Source organism: Myotis brandtii, unplaced genomic scaffold, assembly GCF_000412655.1.
Source record: "Myotis brandtii unplaced genomic scaffold, ASM41265v1 scaffold923, whole genome shotgun sequence".
NCBI classification, from domain to species: Eukaryota; Metazoa; Chordata; class Mammalia; order Chiroptera; family Vespertilionidae; genus Myotis; species Myotis brandtii.
The window spans coordinates 2,069,185-2,092,469 of NW_005371804.1; the positions used below are offsets into that span (position 1 = coordinate 2,069,185).

General features: G+C 51.8%; 1 protein-coding gene across 1 annotated transcript in view; it reads left to right on the top strand.

The window, feature by feature from the left end:
• The window catches only part of PDE9A (phosphodiesterase 9A), a 61,954-nt gene that overhangs the window by 18,382 nt on the left and 20,287 nt on the right, over positions 1 to 23,285 (top strand). Inside the window, exons 5-8 of the mRNA XM_014532909.1 lie at positions 6,060 to 6,114; positions 7,354 to 7,424; positions 15,059 to 15,143; positions 21,439 to 21,520. Of these exons, the coding sequence (XP_014388395.1) occupies positions 6,060 to 6,114; positions 7,354 to 7,424; positions 15,059 to 15,143; positions 21,439 to 21,520 (293 nt within the window). The remainder of the gene's footprint in view (positions 1 to 6,059; positions 6,115 to 7,353; positions 7,425 to 15,058; positions 15,144 to 21,438; positions 21,521 to 23,285) is intronic.

Below are 23,285 nucleotides of genomic sequence, written 5' to 3' on the forward strand. Positions count from 1 at the left end.
AAATTACATTTAGGCATGAAAATCCCACAATGCTCAAAGGATCACACCACAAAAGTCCAAAGGAAAATCCCTCCTTAACTCTTTTCTTCCATTCTCTCTCTAAAATGTTTTATTAAACTTTTTATGTTAAAATAATTCAAGATTCACACAGTTGTAAGGGTCACATCTTTGCAAGCTACAGCGAGATACCGCGGCCGGGCTGACACCGATCCAGGCCAGACACGGAATGCTCCACCCCACAGTCCCTCACGCCACCCTCTTAGGGCCACACCAAGCTCCTTCCGTTCCCCACCAGCTCCTTATCCCCTGGCAATCCCCGATGTGTTCTCAATTTCTATCATCTTGTCGTTTCCAGAGTGTTCTGGGAATGCAGTCATTCAGGAGGTAACTTTGCCACTGGCTTCCTTCGCTCAGCAGCGTTCTCTGGAAATTCGTGCAGTTGGTTGTGTGTCGCGATCGTTCAGTCCTTTTTATTGCTGAGTTGTGTTTCAGGGTGGACTACAGTTTGTTTATCTGTTCTCCCACTGAAGGGCCTGTGGGTTGTCCCCAGTCTCGGGGCTATTACAAATAAGGCTGTTGGGAACATCATGTGCGGGCCTTTGTGCGAATATAAAATTTCATTTCTCTGCTTTGGGGTCCAATTGCTAAGTCATACGGGAGTTGCATCTTTAGAATTTTTAAGAAGCTGCCAAACCATCTCCCAGAGCGGCTGTACCATTTTACATTCCCGCCAGCCATGTGTGTGATCCACGTCTCCACCAGCATTTGGGGTTGTCACTGTTTTTTATTTTAGCCTTTTTGATAAATGCGCAGTGAATCTCTCTGTGGTTTTGGTTCGCATTTCCTGGTGGTTAAAGACGCTCAGTATCCTTTCCTGTCCTTATTCTCCATCCGTACATGCTCTGCAGTAAAGTGTCTGCCAGTGTCTCTTGCCCGTTTTCAAATCGGGTCCTTTGGTTTTTACTGCTGAGTTTTGATAGTTATGTCCATAATCTATATTCAAGTCTTTGTCAGATGTGTGGTTTGCAAATATTTTCTCCGAGACTGGAGCTTGTGTCTTCACCGTCTTAACATGATCTTTCTCAGAACAAAAGTTTCCATGTTGATGAAATCCAGTTTATCAATTTTTCCTTGTATGGACTGTGGTTTTGGCGTCAAATCTAAGAATTCCCTGCATAGCCCAAGATCCTGAAGATTTTCTCCTATTTTTTTTCTAAAATGTTCAAGTTTTATATTTTTTATCTGTGGTCCATTTTGCATTAATTTTTAGATAAACTGTGTTGAGGGTTAGATCGAGGCTCATTTTTCTGCCGGTGAGTGTTCAATTGCTTCAGCACCGCCTGTTGAAAAGACTCTTTCCTCCATTAAACTTTTTATCCTATATAATAAAAGCCTAATATGCTAAGTGTCCGGTCATCTTGTTGGCTGTTCAACCAGTCAAAGTGTAATATGCTAATGATATGCTAAAGCTGCTCAACCGCTCGCTATGATGTGAACTGACCATCACGGGACAGTCAACCGGTCGACCAGTCGCTATGACGTGCACTGACCACCAGGGGGCAGACGCTCTGACCGGTAGGTTAGCTTGCTGCTGGGGTCCAGCCGATAGGGACTGAGCGAGAAGGGCTGGACACGCCCTGGAGCACTTCAACGGTCCCTCCCCAGCTGGCCAACCTCCGGCGTCTCTCCCCGGCCCTGATCATATACTAGTGGGGTCCTTCAGCCTGGCCTGCACCCTCTCGCAATCTGGGACCCCTCGGGGGATGTCAAAGAGCCAGTTTCAGCCTGATCCCGCAGGCCAGGCCAAGGGACCCTACTGGTGCATGAATTCGTGCCCCATGCCTCTCGTTTTAGCATAATTAAAGATGCACACAGTAAGAAAAAATACGAACACAGCCCATGTAACCTTTACTGTTTTCCCACAATGATCACATCTTTGCAAGCTACAGTGAGATACCACAATCGGGCTGTTGACACTGACACAGTCCAGACACAGTATGTCCCAACCCACAGGGTCCCTCACACTCCCCTCTTAGAGCCACACCCAAGTCCCTTCCATTGTGACACCGATCAAAATCAATTGTGCATATTGGTGTGGATATGATTCTGGGTTATCTGTTCTGTTCCATTGACCTCTGTGCCTGTGTCCCTCAGTATCTTTCCCAATACGTATTACACCGTCTTGATTATTGTAGCTGTATATTAGGTCCTAAAATTAGATTGGCAATTCCTCTCGTTTTATCTCCTTTTTCTAAATTGTTTTAGCTATTCTAGTTCCTTTTTATTTCCATATAAATGTTAGAAAATCTTGTCTATTTCTACAAAAATAAAATCCTGCTGAGGTTTTGATAGACATTGTGTTAAACCTGTCTGTCAATTTGGGGAGAATTGACATCTTTACTATGTTGAAGCTTCCAGGTAGGTCTCATTTATTTATATCTTCTATGATTTCTTTCCTGGATATTTTGTGGTTTCCAGCATACGTCTTCTGCATATGCTTTGTTATACTTGCACCTAAGGTTCTTGAAGTGTTCGTAAGTGGCCTTATGGTTTCATTTCAGTGTGTATGTGGTCATTGGTCATATATGTAAATACAACTGATTGCGTGTGTATATCTTGTATCCTGTGACCTTGCTGAACTCACTTATTAGTCCTAAGAGGGTTTTTTATAGATCCCGTGGAATTTTCTATATAGACAATTGTGTCATCAGCAAACAGGGACGGTTATATTTCTTCCTCTCTGATATGCATGCCTTTTACTTCCTTGTCTTGCCTTGTTGCGCCAGCTGGCACTGCCAGCACTGTGCTGAGTGAGAGCAGTGAGAGACATCCTTGCTTTGTCACAACCTCAGGAAAAAGCATTCGGTCTTTCGCCATTAAGTATAGTGTTAGCTATAGGTTTCTTGCAGATTTTTTTTATCAACTTGAAGAAGTTCCCCTCTTTTTCTGTTTTCCTGAGGGTTTTATCATGAATAGATGTTGAATTTCTTCAAGTGCTTTTTATGAATTGATAGGATCGTATAATTTTTTCTTCTTTAGCCTGTTAATATAGTTGATTACATTGATTTTTTTAATATTAAACCAGCCTTGCATCCCTGAAATAAACTCTGCTTGATCTCGATGTATAATTATTTTTATATATTGCTGAATTCTATTTGCTAGTTAAAGGGCTTTTACATTGGTATTCATGAGGGATATTGGTCTGTATTATCTTTTTTGGTTATCTTTGTCTGGATTTGGTATCAAGTTAATACTAGCTTCATAAAATGAATCCGGACGTGTTCCCTCCTTTTCTGTTTTCTGGAAGAAGTTGTTTAGATTTGTCTTAATTCTTCTTCTTCAAATGTTTGGTAAAGTTCTCTAGTGAAACCATCTGTACCTGATAATTTCTTGGGGGGTTTCAATTAGAAATTTAATTTCCTCAATAGTAACTAGCTGTTCAGATTACCTGTTTCATGTTAGATGAGTGTGGTGGTTCATGCTTTTCTAGGAATTGGTCCATTGCCACCTGAGGTGTCAAATGTGTGTGTATGAAGTTGTTCGTAGTGTTCCCTCATAATCCTTCTGATGCCTGGAGGGTCTGGAGTGATCTTCCCTTTCTCGTTCTGATTTTGGTGATCTATGTCTTCTCTCTGTGTCTCTGTCCGTCTTCCTCAAAGTTGGTCAATTTACTGATATTTTTAAATAACCAGCTCTTCCTTTCATTGATGTTCTACACTGTTTTTCCGGTTTCCATCTAATCGATTTCTGCACTTTATTATTTCCTTCCTTCCTTCTGCTATTGTTGTGGATTTATTTTGCTTTGCTTTTTTTGGGCTCTTAGATTATGGAGTGGAGACTTTTCCTCTCTTCTAATGTAAGCACTGGGTGCTATAAATGTCCTCTCCGCATTGCCCTTGCTATGTCTCACAGCTACCTTTCGCTGTGCTATATTTTCATTTTCATTTGGTTTGATGCCTTTTTAAATTTCTCCAGAGACTTCCTCTTTGGTCCATGGGCTGCTTAGATGTGTGCTGTTTGGTTTCCAAGTGTTTGGAGGCTTCCCTGCTATATTTCTGTTCCTGGTTTCTACCTTGATTCTCTTGTGGCCAGAGAACATACGCTCTATGGTATTAGTTCTTTTACGTTTGTTGAGGTTTTCCTTACGGTCCAGGATGTGGTCTATCTTGGAAGGCACCTGAAAAGAACGCATGTCCCACTACTGTTAGGTGGAGCCGTCTATAAATGTCAATTGTTTGATGGCCTTCTAAATTTATCTCAAGACTTTGAGATCATTAACTCTTGGAGGTTACATGAGTGATATATTACTTTTGCCAAAGATTTCAGGATAAGTGATCGGCAGTCCTGCTGATTCACCAAGGAGGCCTGTGAAGCCTTCGCACTGGTGGTTCCCATCGATGGAGTCGCCAATTTTGTCCCCTGGTGGGTGTGAGCCCCCCAGAAGTGTAGGGCCTTGGATTGGGCAGCAGCTCAACACACAGCTCTATGAAAGTTTCCTGGTTGACATTTTCACTCTTATAGTTTCCAGAAACATAACAAAACGTCATTTTTCTTCTTCGCATCAAGACATAGAATACTTATGCCAGAGGGAACCTTTGGTCTCTTGGTCTACCCTTTCATTAGGTTAATTTAGATTGATTAGTTTTTTTTAATTTTTTAAATGAAATAAACATGCGTATTACCTATATGTATAAGATACAGAGAAGCAAAAATAAGAAAATAAAATTTACATAAAGTCTTACAATCAAAAAATAACTACCATTATTATTTCAAACTGTATCCTCCCAATGTCTCCAAATATGGGATCATACTGTTTTACAATCCTTTTTTTTTTTTTTTTGCTTTAACAATAGACATGAACATTTTCCAAGACATTATTTCTAATAACAGAATAGGATCCCAGAGTATGGATGTGTCATCATTTATTTAATGTCCATTCGATAGACATATAGGCGGTTACAGCTTTCACCATGTGAAATAGCACTGGCGGCCAGCTCTGTGCACAGACATGAGTATTTCCTAGAAATGGAGACACTAGGTCAGAGCATCTGAGCATTTCCAGCTTCAGAACCCCATGGCCCAATTGGGTTATTGGGTTTTGTTTTGTTTTTTAAGAGCGGAAGGGGGAGAGAGGGAGAGAGAGAAACATCCAGGATGAGAGAGAATCATGGATCAGCTGCCTTCTACATGCCCCCTACCGGGAATCAAGCCCACAACCCAGGCATGTGCCCTGACCGGGAATCGAACCGTGACCTCCTGGTTCATAAGTTGGAGCTCAACCACTGAGCCACTCCGGCCTGGCGATTATTGGGATTTTTTGTTTGCTTGGCAGGATTCTTTTGATTTTAGTGAAGGGTTAGGCGCAGAGTCTCACTAAGCCTCGCGTAGGTTCTGAGTGTTTAGGGGCATGAACTGATGGGACCCTGCAGCCAAGAAGCGATCGCTCCCCGTCCACGAGCATAGACTGCTGAGAGAGACAGGTCTGTGGGCATCTACACCTTCCCGAGAGGTACCCAGCATGGGCCAGGCAGGAAACAGGAAACCAGGCAGGTCAAGTTCAGCCTGGGTCTGTGCCCTGTAATCCAGCCGCCCAGCCTGTTTTGCGTGCCAGGCAACAAAGGGACAGGTTTCGCCTGCTTCCGCTCTCTCGGGACCTGCCCCGAGAAGAGAACACCGTGTTTTGCACTGGAAATATGCCTTGAACCCGCTCTGTCATGGTAATTGCCCTCATAAAATGAACCAGGGAACTCTGTGAAAACATCCCCTAGTTAGAGACCCAGTCCCGCCTGCTTTTATAGCCGGTTCCTGGGATGGGAGGGCCCCTCTGCTGAGAGGCATTAAAAGGCAGGTTAGTGGCCTGGAGCAGGCCAGGGGGAAAGAGCATTTGGAGGTGGACAGAGCGGTCCTGGGGTGCTGCCGGAGTGTCGGAGCTTCCATCCAGGTAAGGCGGACAGCTCCTCGCCGCGGCATCGGTGCCACGTGCCCACAGCAGGTGGGTCAGGCCGGGCGGACCCGCACCTCTTTCCTTTTGCCATCTGTCTTTCTTTTTCGCTCTGCAGAGAAAGAAGAGTTAATCCAGAGCGTGCTGACCCAGGTTGCAGAGCAGTTCTCGAGGTACAGACTTCAGAGCCGTGTCCTCCGGAGCCGTGTGCCTGTTCTCTCGGTGGCGGGGGGAGCCCAGCTCGGCCGCAGACTCCTGCCTGGAGGAGCTGCCTTCGCAGAGCAGCGACTTCTGTACTCAGCCCATGGGGTGGGGTCCAGGAAGCACTTACAGCAAAGACCTTATGTCCCAGACCGTGTGAGGTGGGCGCTGTTAGAGTGAGAGCCCGTATTGCCGAGATTTTTCTCGACAGGCTCTGCTGGGACTCGGAGTTCCGGCTACAAGCACTGAGACCATTTTTAACATGGGCCTTCTGCCCTAGCTGGTTGGCTCAGTGGATAGAGCATCAGCCTGTGGACTGAAGGGTCCCAGGTTGGATTCTGGTCAAGGGCACATGCCCAGGTTGTGGGCTCAATCCCCAGTAGGGGGCGTGCAGGAGGCAGCTGATCAATGATTCTCTCTCATCATTGATGTTTCTCTCTCTCTGTCCCTCTCCCTTCCTTTCTGAAATCAGTAATAAAAATATTACTGACCGTTTCATTCTGGGCTGTCCTCCCGTTCTGGTCACTGTGGTATCTCACCGCCCAGGGGAGTTCAAATGGGGAGAGGCCATATGGGTGGTACTCTCTTTTTTTTTAAATATATTTTTATTGATTTCAGAGAGGGAGAGAGAGAAACATCAATAATGAGAATCATCAATCTGCTGCCTCCTGCACGCCCCCTACTGGGGATCGAGCCCGAAACCTGGGCCTGTGCCCCGACCAGACCGGGAATCGAACCAGTGACCTCCTGGTTCATAGATCGACGCTCAACCACTCAGCCACTCTGGCTGGGCTGGGTGGTACTTTCTTGAAGCCCAAGAATTGTCTTATTGACTGGGTTGGAGCGTGGAGAGGGCACCCAGTGCCCTGAGGTGGTGTGTGCCCGGGGGAGGGGGGGCATCCAGCTGAGAGCAGAGCGCCCCTCGGGGCACGGGCGCACTCCCAGGCATGGAAGGAAACATCCCCACTGGCAGGGAGCTGCTGTGGTCCCACTTGGGAAATACACCTCCAGAGAGCCTGAGAGCGTCTCTCTTTCCTCCCCTGCACCACCGACAGTGCTACTTCCTTAAAAGCAACTCCTGGCATCTTTGTGCGCCCCCCTCACCTGCCCACTCGCACACCTCCCCCTGCCCGTGATCCAGCAGCTGTTTGCTGAGCCCATTTTAACTCTGAGAAACGTATGGCTTATGGCTTTTTTTTTTTCATTCCTAGAGCATTTAAAATCAACGAACTCAAAGCTGAAGTCGCAAATCACTTGGCAGTGCTAGAGAAACGCGTGGAATGTGAGTGCAGCTTCGGTTTTCCTTTCGCTTATGTGTCCTTTGACCTCTGTTTAACTTAACCTCATAAACCAGGGGAGGGAGGTCCAGGGAAGCGTGGGGCCTTTTCTCTGTGAAATGCCTAAATGTCATGTTAGCAAAGGTTAGAGCAGTGACTAACCCGCGAGTTTTAAAAGTAACAAGTACAGCCCTAACCAGTTTGGCTCAGTGGATAGAGCGTCGGCCTGCGGACTGAAGGGTCCCAGGTTTGATTCTGGTCAAGGGCATGTACCTAGGTTGCGGGCACATCCCCAGTGGGGAGTGTGCAGGAGGCAGCTGATCGATGTTTCTTTTTTTAAAGTAATTTTATTGATTTTTTTACAGAGAGGAAGGGAGAGGGATAGAGAGTTAGAAACATCGATGAGAGAGAAACATCGATCAGCTGCCTCCTGCACACCCCCTACTGGGGATGTGCCCGCAACCAAGGTACATGCCCTTGACTGGAATCGAACCTGGGACCCTTCAGTCTGCAGGCCGATGCTCTATCCACTGAGCCAAACCGGTTTTTCTCTCTCATCGATGTTTCTGACTCTCTATCCCTCTCCCTTCCTCTCTGTAAAAAAAATCAATAGAATATATTTTTTAAAATAAAATTAAATAAATAAAAGTAACGAGTACACGGTCACGTGTTGCCGTGCCCGCAGAGCACAGGGTGAGATCAGGAAGCCTCGAGCACGCCTCTCTGGACAGGAGCTTCTGTGAATACCTTGTGGGTCTCCTTCAAGTAAATGAGGTCACGCAGACCCACACTCCGTGGTGTCACAGTTTGGGGGCATGTGTCCACTGCCGTTAGCTCTCGGTTCCCTGTCACCGCAAGGAAAGCAGGAACCCTGCTGGTGAGCAAGGAGGGTGGTGCCCGTCTTGAGCCGGTGGCCACAGGGCTAGAATTCTGGAGGAAAGCAGCCTCAAGTCGCGCGGCCTGTGTGTCCTCCTCGGTGAGTAAGGAGCTGTGCTGGAGCCCCACGCGCCCCATCCAACTCCCAACTCGAAGGAAGGCTCTTGGTCAATGTCAAGGCAAAGGGCAGGGATTCAAGGCACCTTATCTGTTCGCCTCGAGGATGACTAAGCAAACCCCGACCTGAAGCCAGCGGGGTTGCGGCGTCCCGGACACCGCCCGGCTGATTCATACTGGCGGGTCTCGGCTGGATGGCACCTTTCATTACCTTGCGAGAATTGCTTGGGTGTTTTGGGGAAAGGAAATTGAGGAGCATGTAAAAGCCAATTCGCCAGAGTCACGTGAAACGTGATTTGCACAGTCATACTTCTCAAAGGGCGATGACACTTTTGAAATCCTTTTCACCGTGGGAGCTTCAGAGCAGTTTTATTTTTCCCCATTGAAGAGCCACAAAGAGATAAGTGATTTGCTCAAATGCGCTCAGCAAATTAGAAAAGTAAATAAGCCTGGGACCAGCACCAGGCTCCTGGCGGGGCTGCTCTCGCCGCCTGCCGCCTGCCCTTCTGTGACATGTCACCTTCCTCCACTCCTGGCTGGGCGCCCACAAGGGGGCCTGAGAACTTAGGTTAGGAAGCAGGCTGCCGGCAGCCACCGGTTGTGGCTGCGTTGAACAGAAAAGGGGTTCTTTTCTTTCAAATTCTCATATGAAGATATTTTTAGAGAAAGTGGAAGGGAGGGAGGGGAGCAGAGAGAGAGAAACATTGATGTGAGAGAGACATATCGATTGGTTGCCTCCTGCATGCACCGTGCCCTGACCAGGCCGGGGATTGAACCTGCAATCCAGGTTCATGCCCTTGACCCAAGGATCAAACCCGAGATCCTGCAGTCTTTGGGCCAACGCTGTAACCACTGATCCACACCAGCCAGGAGAAAATGGGCTTTTTCAAAAGGATAAAAGGATTTTGGGGAGCTCCCATGGTCACCAGGAGGGCCCAGGAATAGGGCTGGGCTCTGCAGCAAGAAGGGTGCCCGGAATCCCAGCATAGCTGACTCCGTGAGGATGCTGAGCTGCGCGTCAGAACCGCATAAGTATGGTACCTGCCCCATGGGCACTGCTGCAGACATCAGGCTGCCTCTCCAAGTACCGGCTACAGGTTCAAATTCTGGACAGAGGGGGACCGTGTGCCCACACCCTTGCTGCAAGAGAGGCCAGACAACGTGCATTCGTCTCCTGTGGCTGCCGTGACAAAGTACCACAAACTGGGAGGCCTAAACCACAAAAAGAGAATCCTCCCACAGTTCCGGAGGCCAGAGTCCAAAACCAAGGCGTCTTCAGGGTCGGTTCCTCCTAGAGGCTGAGGAAGAATCTGTTCCAGGCCTCTTCTGGCTTCCGGTGGCTGCCAGCCAGCCTTGGTTTGTGGCCACATCACTCCAAACTATCTTCACAGGGCCTCTCCCCCCTGTGTCTCTGTGGCTCACGTCCCCTCTGCCTGTCTCTTACACAGACACCTGTCTTTGGATTTAAGACCCACCCTAATCCAAGATGACCTCACCTGGAGGACTCTGCCAAGAACCTTTTTTCTAAATAAGGTCCCATTCACATGTCCCAGGATTTAGGATGTGAACACATCTTTGGGATGTGAGCCACTGCAGTGAGCATTTGGCATTTCCAAACATGGGAAGGTGTTCAGCCAAAGAACACAGAAAATGAACGTTCACTGCTGAGTCCCCGTCTACATTGACGGAGGGGAAAGTTGGTCACCACCGGGCGGGCCTGCCAATGTCCTGGGCAGCGGTGCCGCCTGCTCGGCCTCCTGCCCTCCAGCTCCTCCCACTTCCTCCTGCCCTCGCCCATCTCCCCCTCCCCACACGGAAGCCAGCTCCAGCGCCCACCGCCCACCACCACTTGCAAACAGGCAAGTCGAAGAGGCCATGAAGGAATTTTGAAAACCCCTGCAGAGATCTATGTTGACCTCAACTTGGGTGGCTTCCGGTGTCTGGCCGATGAGACGACGATCAGGCCAAGAAGAGTTTTTATTTTGCCTTCACGTGCCATGTGAATGAAGGACCATTAAAGGACGCAGCCCATAGGACCTTCTTCCCTGGCCTGTCTGAGGCCCAGAATTCTCCAGAACCGGCTTGCTCGTTGGCAGGAAGGCATCTCCCTGCAGGGCCCTTGGATAAACCACAGAAACCCTGCAAATTCACATGATGGCCTGTAAGAGGCATCACGCCTCCGCCCTCCAAGCTCAGGCTCACTGCCTAGGTCGAAATTACTGGTGTTCTTACTGGCTGTGCTAATTTCTAGCACCAAGACCCAGGGTGCAGGAATGGGATGGAGGAAGCCGCCCTCTCAGGAGTAGGGAGGGAGATGGGAAATGGTCTAAGAATTGTGGGTTTGGCAGTGGGCCCCCACAGCCACATTTGGGAGCCTCTGCTCCCACCAGCCCCCGGCTTCCCCATCTTCTGGCTGCCCGCCTCCCATCAGGAATGTGGCCACGACTCAGAAGGGCTCTCGACCTCCTTGAACTTCACCTGGCTTTGGGCTGGACCTCTCCTGGTGCTTCTGGCTGCCACCTTCCCAGCCTCCAGCAGCCTCTGCACCAGCACAGAGTGGCAGGGACGTCGTGCCTGCGCCAATCCCCAGGGGGTATGCGTTCCACAGAGCCTCCGGAGACAGCAGTGTCTCACCCCAAGGACGGGGCAGGTACCCTGGAAGGGGAAGGGTAAGTCTTTGAGGAGAGGGGTCCTGCAGCTGGACCTCTCGTGCAGATCACTTGGGGAAAAGGTCATCCCGCTACTCAGAAGGGCAATCCTGACCCAGCCATCTGCCAGACAAGCTGGCCTGGGCCGCTGGACTGGGAAGGCTGCTAGGAACTGACTGCCACTGCTCCACTGGGCCCAGGCCAGGTATAGACTCACACACACATGCACACACACACACACGTACACACATGCACATATAAAGACACTGAGACATACCCACATGCACTCACATGCATAACCCCCCACCCGCATGCACATACTTGTAAACACAGAGACACATATAAACATGCACAGACACACACCCATCCACGCACCGTGGTCACGTGCACACACACTTTCTCTGGTCATTGTGAGCTGTTTTCTGCTTCTGGAGCTCGAGCAGGCGGCCAGCCAGCACCGGCCATCTGTAGGCAACATTACATTGTTTGACTTGTTTTCAATGGAATTTCCTGCTTTTTTTTTTTTTTCACCTTCCAAACATATCATTCTTCTGAATCAAATGTAAATTTCCCCATTTCCTTAATTCGCTTTAAGAGCTTTTCTTCCTTTTCATGTGAAATGTTTGCCTTCCTCAAGGAGTCTGGGGTCCCTCTCCACTTAGAGATTATTTTGTAAACAAAGGACACCCAGGTCCTCGCTCACTTCCTGGTCAGCGATGAAGCATTGCAAGGGTTTCACTTCCTTCCTTGTTTACTGGCCACCGGCCACTGTGCAGGGGGATCCCTGCGCCAGGGTCCCTGAGGATGGGCACAGGGCAGCCTGTGCCCAGGGCCTGGACTAAAACCTGACCACAGGGAGAGCCGGCCCCGAGGGTCATGCAAACAATCGAGGAGACTCGCAGCTGAAACCAACCTTGCTTTTCTCCTTGTCAGTCGGGAAATGTGCTTTATGTGAATTCTTTGCCAAAGTCCTTGGAGGAAGTGTTGAAACGGCTCACATGGCTTTAAACAGCTTTAACCAGCTCTGCAGCTGAAGGGACACACACACACACACACACACACACACACACACACACACACGGGCTTCTTCCACAAGCTCTGGGAGGGGCCAGCGTGGAGCAGAGCTGCCTCCGGGTCCCATTCTGCTCCTGCCTGCTGAGTCCCCACAGCCAGGGTCCCTCTTAGAAAATCATCCTTAAAGGTTCTCTCTCACAGTGGCCTGTGACCTCCCAACGGAGCACATCTACAGTCCGCATGAGGACCGCCAGGGGTCCAGGTGTGCTCACCCTATGAATCCGCCTGCCCGGCCGGGCCTGGTGAGGGAGAATGAGCCGAGTGCTGGGGGGGGCTGGGCACCTCTGGTTTCGTTTGAGTTTCTGGCCTGTGCCCACCTGTGTTTAAAGTTCGAGATGGACAAGTGGGGCCACATGTATGTAACTGCTGTGCAATCTCAACTGGAATCTCCCCTGAGTCTGTGTAGGACTCTTCACGGGGAGGCCCCAGCTCCTCGAGGGGCCTTCTCCCTCCTCAGGCCGGGCAGGCAGGGCTGGGAGGGGTCCAGGAGGCGGGCTGTGCAATCTTCCAAAGGCCGCCTGGTATCTGGGGAAGGACTGGGAGTCGGGCCCCCGGTCTGCTGGTGCCTGGCCTGCCTGGCGCTCTGTGACCGTCTCAGCCCACGTTCAGCTCTTTAATCCGAACATAGGGGGCGGGGGGGCTGAGATGATGTTGTTCTCTTCCATTGGTTAATGCATGACTTTTGCCATCTTGTGACTCACTATCAATTTCCGTGGCAACCAGGCTCTTTCTTCGTAAAGGTAATTGCCATGAATCGGTGGGATTCAAAGGAGTGATATTATACTGTGTGGCCCAAAAGGCTTAACTTTAACATCACCCCCCAATCCATGGCCAGAGACTCTGATCTGCGTCCACTCCCATATGGATGCTGGGAGGCGGCTGCTGTTGACGATGGGAGAAAAGCAAGTGAGAAAACAGAACACGTAGCATGGTCCTAAGTTTGTCTTTTTAAAAAGAAGAGTAGATAGATAGTTAGAATGCAAGGGGGCTGAGGGGAAGGGGGAGACATGCATGGGAGGGTACATGCGAATATGTTTAATATGAAATGGGGGGTTTTTTGCCCCAGGAAGACCGTAGATAGATTTTAAAATATTTTTTGAGATGCTCCGTATTTCCTGGTTTCCACAATTACCACCTGTTATTTTGTATAAAACGATGGTTAAAGCATAATGAGTGTAACCATGGTCCCTGGCTGGCCGGGCGCAGCTCCCCCGCGGGCTCTACACGCAGGCTCATCGCCTCCCCACAGCGCCCCTGTCCAAGTGCAAACCATGAGGGCGTGTACTGATGTGTCTTTTCTTGGAAGAGGTCCCGTGGCTTTCACTGACTTCCTAACCGGCCCTGTGATGCAAGGAAGAGCTAAGAACACCCCGCGCCACGCGGAAGGGTGTGTGCGCTTAGTGAGTGAGCAGAAACACACCCCACGCCAGGTTCCTACTTGCCCCACGGCAGCGCATCTGGCCTCGGCCAGCCACCTCGCTGGTTCCAACCACTGGCATTTAAGGCCCCCGACTTCGGTCCCATGTCCTGGTTGAGGCGGGAGAGAGTCCCAGGCGTGGCCCAGAAGCAAGGCACCAGGATCAGATTTGAGTATCAGATCCTCCAGATTCCGGTCACGTTGGGCAGAAAGCAGCAGTGTTTTCACACAGCCTTGCCCCCATCTGGCCCCTGAGCCTGGGCATGTTTGGAAAGCCTGCCCAGGGAGGTGATGGTCCCAGCCCGGCTGCCCTGGCGCCGCCCTTGGAGAGGCCCCCCAACGCGTGCTCTAGAGCCCAGCACTTCCTGGGGGTGGGAGGGACTGCGAAGGCGGAGCGCCTTTGTTTTCCTCGGAAATCACAGCGCTTGACTTTTAGCCACATTCAGAGCTGCTCTTGATGAAAAGGGGAATAGAGTGTCTGTGGCCACGTTGTTTTGCATAAAAATTGAGGTGTGATTACAAAGTCTTTTCATTTCTTGTAACCGACTCTAATCTAAAAGCCTCTTCAAAGCCGCCTGCCTCTGGGCTCGCTGTGAAAGGCTGGATGTTGAACGCGGGCTTGGAGGCCTAAGGCCCGGTTCACTTTTTTATTTCAGAGACAAAGAGAGAGAGAGAGAGAGAGAGAGAGAGAGAGAGAAGAGAGAGAGAGAGAGAGAGAGAAAGAAACATCAATGATGAGAGAGAATCACTGATCGGCTGCCTCCTGCACGGCCCCCACCAGGGATTGAGCCCGCAACCTGCGCATGTGCCTTGACCTCCTGGTTCATAGGTCAACACTCAACCACTGAGCCACGCGGGCTGGCTGCCCCAGCTCACTCTTAGATGAAAACTGCATCCTGGCTTTTCGGGCTCACCTCTGCCAGGGGACTCCAGCAATGCTGTCCAGCCCAGGCCTGCCCATCCTGAACACTGCCTGTGAATTTCTCACCGGTTTCCGGTCCTCCTGGTGAACTGCTCCAGGGTGGACCTTAAGTGCAAAGCTTTAACCTTAATGAAATGTGAACCCTTGCTGGGAAGGCTGTGGTCTTGCCCATTGAGCCCCATTGCATTTTAATGCCCTGGGGCAGTACCCCCCACCCCCCACTTTCTTTTCTTTTGGATAAGAGACTTCTTTGTCCTATGTCCTCAACTCATGCTTAGGGGTCTGGAGAGAGAAACTAGAAGTAGGTGCAAGAAAAGTCAAGATTCAGGGAGCAGGGAGAAGGACTTCATCCTATAGAAACCCACAGATGAAGGGGACAGCCCACACTTGGCCACGGGATAGGCCTACAGTCTTAGAGTCAGTTGTGGCTGAGCCGAGTGTAGGCGGCGGGACCGACCTGAACAGCGGCAGCCTGAGCAGGAGTGGGAACCACTGCGCTGAGTCAGGCGGCGGCCCCCACTGAGCAGCCTTGCGAGAGCCTCTCTGTGTATCCATGGTAACCCCCTTGTTTCTCTTTGTCACCAGTGGAAGGACTGAAAGTGGTGGAGATTGAGAAATGCAAGAGTGACATCAAAAAGATGAGGGAGGAACTGGCAGCCAGAAGCAACAGGTAAGGTCTGCGCTGGGTGCTGGGTGAACAGCGGGCGGGGTGCTCTGAATGGGCGAAGGCAGGGAGCCTCTGGTCTTCGCTTTCCCAAAAGCACAGCTGGGGCGCCAGATCCAGCTCTGGCTGTTGGAGGCAGCCCTGCTCCTGGTGGGATTTGCTCTTCAACCGCAGCGCTTTCTGCTCAAAAAAGAGCGCTGGTGGCCTGAGGGCTGGAGGCTGAGTGCGCATCCAGGGGCATAAGCCGCCAGATCAGTGTTAGGATTAACTTACCAGATTGAAAGAAGTTAGCTCTAGTGTTTTAAGAACAGGAACAAATAAAAAGAAAAGGCTCTTGGCTTACAGGGGACAAGTGTCCTGGTGCCCCAGAGGTCACTCCTGGGCGGACGTCCCCATTGTGCAGAGCGATGGGTCAGGGAGAAAGGCCCCCAGCTGTCCTGGGCTCAGTCCCGTGTCCTGCCAAACAAGGGGTCCATCCCCACGTGCCCCTGTGGAGCCGAAATTTGTGAGCAAAGACCCCAGTCTTCATTACGCCCCCTCGAAAGTGGGTTTTTCGTACAGTAGGACCCTCTCCCGGAACCGTAGTCACAGCAGATGCTCATGTTTAGGGCAGAGATGCTCACACATTGAGCACTTACTGGGTGGGCTGTGGAGGGCTCTGCTCCCAGGGACCAGCCTGCTCTGCTGGATTCTCTTCCCGCCCCGAGTTCGCACCCTGGAGACCGCATGGTGATACCGTGGCCGCACCCCCAGCCACCACACGGCTAAGTGCTGCGGAGGTTCCAGGAGGGCCTGGCAGGATTTCATGGGGACTAACGCACCCAAGGGCAGCCCTGCCCGTGCGCCAGCTTCTTACAAAGAGTCACCTGACGGTTTGGAAGTCTCTCCCTGTTTTCAAACGCTGAGTGCAGCCTGCTTAGCAGAGGGGAGGGGGCTGTGTTAAAGGGTCGTCCAGGGGCAGGAGGTGAAGGGATCCCGGATCTTCGCACTCAGTCCATCAGAGTCTGGCAGGGCTGGCGGCCTCGGGTGGGCTTGGGAGTAGCCTGACAGCTCAGAGCCCTGTTGGCCTGTGTCCTACAGGGACCAGGTCACCTTTATGTCCTGCTGACGTGGCAGCTCCTTTGGATTTCAGGGTGTCTCATCCCATTTGATTTGGGGAGTCAGGGCAGAGGAGTTTGTGACCACAGGAAACTGAGAATAATTCATCCTCGCCTCCCCGTAGTGGGAGCTCCTTAGGGGACAGGAGGCGTCCTCCGTGTGACAAGTAACAGTCCTGGAGTTGCTCAGGGCTGGGCCCCCGGGGCTGGGACCTGGTGTGGCAGCTGAAGGACGCTCAGACCTGACCTGACCCTTGTCACGGTGTCACCCTGGCTCAGGACTTCCATGGCTCAGCCTAGCCCTCCGGCTGTCCGTGTGCCCCAGCTGCCACACGCCGGACCTCCATCCTGTGGCCAGTCCTACTGCCTGATTGCCCAGGCCCTGTTGGTTATGCTTAGCCCCATCCCCTCTCTGACTGGCCTCAGACGGTAGCCCAGTGTGGTGCCACCTGGCACAGCTGCCCTCTGCCCAGGGCCAGGTGGAGCAGGTCACCTTGGAAGGGGATGTGGGTCCAGCACAGGTGGCCTTTCCAGTCACCCAGCAGCATCGGAGGGAAGAGGGCTCAGCTCGAGTTCTGGTCTCTGGCTCTGCTTCTGCCCCTGGTCTGTACAGTGGGCGGGAGAAGCCCCTGTCCAGAGGGCGTGTCTCTTGAGCTGGAATGGTGCCCCTTGGTTCCTTCCCACCTCTGTGGGCATCACTCACCCACAAACAGCTTTGTCCATGGAGCCCACAGAGCACTAGACATCTGTGGCCTCTTGTCCCTTCTCCCATGACCTAATGCCACCTGCTCAAAGCGCCAGGGCAGATCCTGAGCCCAGCCTCGCGGGTCTCGCCCCATCCACGGCCCAGCACCCTCGTTCCTCCACCTCCCGCCCTTCGGTAGAAGTGAGGCGGGACAGGAAGGGTGTGGCGCTCACGGTGGGCTTTCTGGCCTGCGCGGTCCTGCGGGTCAGATTGCAGGAGAAAGAACAGGATGTTGTCCAAGTTGTATGAGTTTCCCGTGGCTGCTATAACAAAATACCACAAACTGGAGGGCTTAACACAATAGAAATGTATCCTGTCATAGTTCTAGAGGCCAGAGGTCTGGCATCAAGGTGTCAGTACGGCCACGCTCCCCTGCAGGCTCTGTCCCAGGCCTCTCCCAGCCCTGGCGGTGCCGGCAATCCTCGGGGTTCCCTGGACTGTAGAGACATTACTCCCGTCTCTGTCTTCACATGGCAGCCTCCCTGTGTGTATATATCTGTGTCCAATGTTCCCTTTTTAAAAAGGAGACCAGTCCTAGTGAATTAGAGCCCACCCTGCTCCCATTGGCCGTGTTAGCTGAGCACATCAGTAACGGCCCTGTTTCCAAATGAAGGCACACGGTCCCCGAGCTAGGACTTTAACATGTGACCTTTGGGGGATACAGCTCAACCCACAACACACCACAGGGGGAAAATACACCTGATTTCAGAGCCCGTGAGAGGAAGCCAGCCTGGGGCCCAGAGACAAGATGTCACCTGCAGGCCCCGCTCTGGGGCAGGGCGGGCTGAGCTGAGGTGTGGTGAGCGCTGGGGCTCACCCCAGTAAGGCACCGCCCCCCCAGAGAAGCACATTCTAGAACTCACAGCTCCATAATCCAAAGAGAAGATGTCCAGCGTCCTGGGCTCCAAAGGCGATATTCTCAACAGACAGTTGCACAGCAGCCCACAGAGGCAAGAGACAAGAGGGGGTAAAAGTGACTCCTCCATCAAAGACAGGTGGGGGCAGGGGGCGGATCTCAAATGTCACGACACACTTAGAACAAAGAGTCCATGTCCTGGGCTCAGGTCGAGTCCTCAGCAGCATCACCCCCCAACCCCTACCACCCAGGCCGGGCCCAGGAGCTCACAGCCCCTTCTGTGCCAGAGAGAACAGCCTTCCCTTTTCTTTATGGGAAACAGAAGGAGGAGTGGAACAGGCCGTGGCTGGCACTCTCTCCTGTCCCTGTTGGCAGCAGGGTTGCATTTTTATCAGCAGGGGTGTCATTTCAGCGTCCCCAGGGACCCGGCCTGTTAAGTGGGACCCCCCTGCAGTGCTGGGGGAGAAACTGCACCTCTGAGTAGCTCTTCCCATGATGTCCACCCTGCCCTGCCTCTCTGGGGGGGCAGATAGGACAAAGGCACCTGCCGGGCGAGCCCCACTCTGTCCCCACGAACCAAAGGCTAATGAGCCTGAAGTGCCGACCCAGGTCCACCCACACAGCACCCCTGACAGGGCCTTGGGGCCAGGTCTGCACGCACCAGGCCTCCTTTTCCTCTCGGGGAGCAGCAGACAGCAGCCAGGTAGTGGGCAGGCTCACAGACACCCCCAGAATAGGCTGCCCTCCCCGGTGACACACACCTTGGGGTTTCTCTTTTTTCCCCCCACGAGGGAAGAGGTCCAGTGGCCTGCTGGAATTTAGGCCACAGGGTGGAGCTTGCTGGTTGACTCGGGGCCGGGGAGGGCTGCAGGAGCATGAGTGGCATCTGAGGGCTCTGGGGTCTGTAATCTCAACTGCATCTCCAACAAATGGCCTTGACCAATGGTGTGAGCCCCAGGGGAGTGGAGGCTGAGAGCCCAGGAAATGAAAAGAAAAACACGCTCCAAATAGAATGAAAAGGAAAGGCATCATGCCAGCTGCTCTATCAGCTGGAGGATGCTGGTTCCCATGGCAACTGGGTGCAGAGGGAGCAGGCAGGGCCGCCTGGCGAGGTGGAGAGGCCCTGGCACAAGTTGCCAGGCACCCAGCAGACACTGCCAATGCTTGGATTTTTGAGGAAGCAGCTGGATTCCAGCTGTCCAGCCCTCTTGCCACAGCCCTCCTGGCAAATGTACACAACTCACCTACACGGCACGTGCGTGGGTATTTATACAAAAGGGGGTAAAAGCAGAAAAAAGGTCATGATAACGTTATCTCTTTTCTTAAGTGCACAGACGAAGTTCAGCACTGCTCAGGAATGTGCAAATGGCATTTCTCCTTCGCAGGGTGACATGGAAATCATGTGGTTGGGACCTTCTATTGGTTCACTTTGTTACTCTTTTGTTACACCCCCTTCACGCAGGAAGCTGTCACAGCAACTCTGATTGCTCCTATTAGCGTAGAGTTGAGGGGAGGAGTAGCAGCATGCCAAGAAAATAGTACCGAGGGCTCCTTTTTCAGAAAGAAAATAGCTTGATTATCCTGAGTTTGCAAGCAGCACAGCCTCCTTATAAAGCCATCAGACTAACCTGATGTGGGGGTGAATCGCCAAAATGACAGCAGCCACAAGGCCCCCAATTCACATGCGGACACTGATTTCACATAAGTTTTGTGGGGTTTTTTGCATATGAAAAAACAAGAAATACTATGTTTAATTTTTTCACACACAGCATTGTGAGAGAGAAATAGGTCAGATTTAACCCACACGTGGCTCACCCCTTCTTCCAGAGGGCACAGCGCCGGCTCGCTGTCCACCCACCGTGAGCGTGTTTGCTCGCGCCTGGGAGAGTATTTCCGCACTCCGGTTCAGTACCTGCTGTGGGCGACACTTCTCTTTTCACCCTAACTTTCCTCACCTCACATCGCTTTCTCAATTATCTTAAAGATCACACCGTACCAAAATGGCTTCAATTAGTTTCTATTTGGAGCCATTTAAGTCACTTCTCGTTCGGTTCGGTGTTTTTTACACGATGAATACCTTTGTGCACAGAGCTGTTTGCTTGTGTCTAATTCTTCTCTTAAGGTGAATCCCCCAGAGTAGACATTCGAGCTGAAAGGGTGTGCATTTCTTCATGGCTCTTACTGTACGGCCGTCAATGGCTCCCACAAACCGCACGAGCTGCTACTGCGGCACGTTGATGGGCTGGCTCCCGCCCACCAGCCTGAGAATCTCAGAGGGGTGCAGACACCCCCACCCCCTTGTGCTCCCCATCAGCGGGAGGATGGAGAGCACGTTCACATACAAGAAAGTTAAGGTCCACAGGTGGGGAGGGGGCCACGGAGCGGCCAGATCTCCTGGGGTGGCCCTCCACGTCCAGCCCCGGGTACGACCCCACGGGCCAGCACACTGTCCCCGATACCGGAGGGTGGCTTTCTATCCAGATCACACCTGGCTCCTTTCCTTCTGTTCTTATGTGGGACACCTTGACATTGAGTAATGACGAAGACCGAGCCAGGTAGCAGATCCACCTGTCAGCACGTATGTGATGGGAAAATTGGGGGCATCCTGAAGTCGTCTTGGGGGCCGGATTGATAGCGTGCAGTGCGGCCACACCCCCGGGCACCGGAGAAGGGCTTGCTTTTAACAAGGCTGGGCTCTGTGAAGCAACACCAGCAGGTTTGTGGTGCGTTAGGTGAAAACAGCTAGCGGCCGAGGAGTACGTTTGTACAATCCCACCTTTGTTTGAAAGCACGGGGCTGTCCGTGTGTGTCCAGGCCCAGGATGTTCCGGAAGAATACCCCACACCGCAGCAGGGATTCCCAGGGTGTTCAACTTAACAGGAAAGGAGGGGTTGAAGTAGGAACTTCGATATTTTTATTTATTTTTTTACTTCTGTGTTGGTTGAATTTTATGGAAGGAACGCACTTGGCTCTCATCATTTTAAAAAGTTTTTAGGAGCTTATCTGTAATGAAGACCCATGTTTCCAAGAGCCCACTGTACCTGCGGAGGCCCAGCAGGGGCCCTGGGGGTTAGCGATGAGATGTCTCTGGTTTTATATATATTTAAAGAAAAAAAAAAGAAAGCACGGGGCTGTCCGTGTGTGTCCAGGCCCAGGATGTTCCGGAAGAATACCCCACACCGCAGCAGGGATTCCCAGGGTGTTCGACTTAACAGGAAAGGAGGGGGTGACGTAGGAACTTCGATTTTTTTTTTATTTTACTTTACTTCTGTGTTGGTTGAATTTTATGGAAGGAACATGCTTTGCTTTCATCATTTTAAAAAGTTTTTAGGAGCTTATCTGTAATGCAGACCCATGTTTCCAAGAGCCCACTGTACCTGCGGAGGCCCAGCAGGGGCCCTGGGGGTTAGCGATGAGATGTCTCTGGCTTTATGACTTATCCTCCCACAACAGATACGACCAAGGGTGTCTGTAGGGTTTGCTTTGGGCTTGGCATGGGGTTTGCAGTTTGTTTTGCTCTGAGGAGGTGCCCACAGTCCCTGCCCACGTGAACACCCAGACTGAAGCAACGGCGCCAGAACTAACCTTTGCTTACCCCCCTAGGACCAGCTGCCCCTGTAAGTACAGTTTTTTGGATAACAACAAGAAGTTGACACCTCAACGTGATGTCCCCACTTATCCCAAGGTAAGATGAAATTCTGCCTCTGAAGATAGAGCATCTGTGTCCACAGCCCCAGGCACAGGCCCCACCCTCGGCCACCCTGGCCTCCTGGCCTGGCCGCCCAATGTCTGCACATTTGCAGAAACAGCTCCTGCCGCGGCCATGGGCTGCCGGACGCGCCTGTTCTTCTTAAGCAGAATAGTTTTCTCTTTGACATTTGTTTAGCCAAAGTGGTCCCAGACCATAGCTTCCTGTGGCGGGAGGTAAGGGCTAAATTTCTAAGTAAATTTTTAAAAAATCTGCTGTCTTGGATCTTCTGTCCCTGAACAATACGCTGTACCACAGCCCGGGGCACAGACCCGCCCTCGGCCACCCTGGCCTCCTGGCCTGGCCGCTCAATGTCTACACATTTGCAGAAACAGCTCCTGCCACGGCCATGGGCTGCCGGACGCACCTGTTCTTCTTAAGCAGAATAGTTTTCTCTTTGACATTTGTTTAGCCAAAGTGGTCCCAGACCATAGCTTCCTGTGGCGGGAGGTAAGGGCTAAATTTCTAAGTAAATTTTTTAAAAATCTGCTGTCTTGGATCTTCTGTCCCTGAACAATACGCTGTTATTATGAGAAGTTTTGCTTTTCGGTCACAAAAGATTTCTCAGTTACCAGAGACCCCGGGCCCTTGTGAAAGCAGCAGGGCCCCGGGAATTGGGGAGGGGGGTCCTCAGGATGGTGTTCACCCATCTCAGCAGAGCCCTCAGCTGGTGAGTGAACGAGCCCCCGGCCCAGCTGACCTTCAGCGCCCTCTTGAGCTGATATTCGGCTCCCGCTTGCTCACAGGGGCCTGCAGGTTGTCCGTGGTTTGTTTGGTTTTGTTTTTTAATATGTTTTGATTGATTTCAGAGAGAGGAAGGGAGAGGGAGAGAGAGATAGAAACACCAATGAGGGGAAAGAATCATTGATCGGCTGCCTCCTGCACGCCCCCTACTGGTGGTGGAACCCACAACCCAGGCATGTGCCCTGACTGGGAATCAAGCCGTGACCTCCTGGTTCTTGGGACGCTCAACCCCTGAGCCACGCCAACCAGGCTTGTCCAGGGTTTTCAGATGGATACTGGTGTCTCTTCTGTAGGAAAATGTGACCCAAATCTCTCACGTTCCAGCCCCAGGGAGTCACGAGGCCCAGCCTAGGTCCAAAGTACAGGGTCTCAGTGCTCCACTGCGGCCCCTTAAAAAAAGGAAACCGAAACCCCATGACCCCTGGGGAACACGATATCTAATCCCAAAACACCATGACTGGCTGACGTCTAAAATCACAGTTCGTGTTTCCTGTGACGATTTAACTCTGACTCGTGTCCTAGAGGCCCTCAGCCCACAGCTAAACCAGATGGGCTCCCGCAAAAAGCAAACCCAAACCCACTTCTGAGCCAGTATTTGGACTTACGCCAAGCAATTTTCCCCGCGAATTCACTTTGCTTCTTCAAGTCAAGTTTATTGAGATGTTACCTACGTGCAGTGAGTTGCATTGTATGGTGAATTTTGACAAACTTGTGTAGTCACGGAACATCCACCGCAGTCAAGGGATGGAGCGTCCCCGTCACCCCAGAACGGTCCCTCTCGCCCATGTGGGCATGCCGGGCGCTCTGGCCCTGCCTCGGGGTGGGATTCCTGTCCCTGGAGTTTGCCCGCCACCAGAATTCTTGCAGAATGTAGCCTGCAAGCCTGTACACGGGTGTCCTTGAGGGACAGAGGAAACGTCCCCGTCCCCCAGAGGTGACGGCCGTGGCTCAGCCCAGA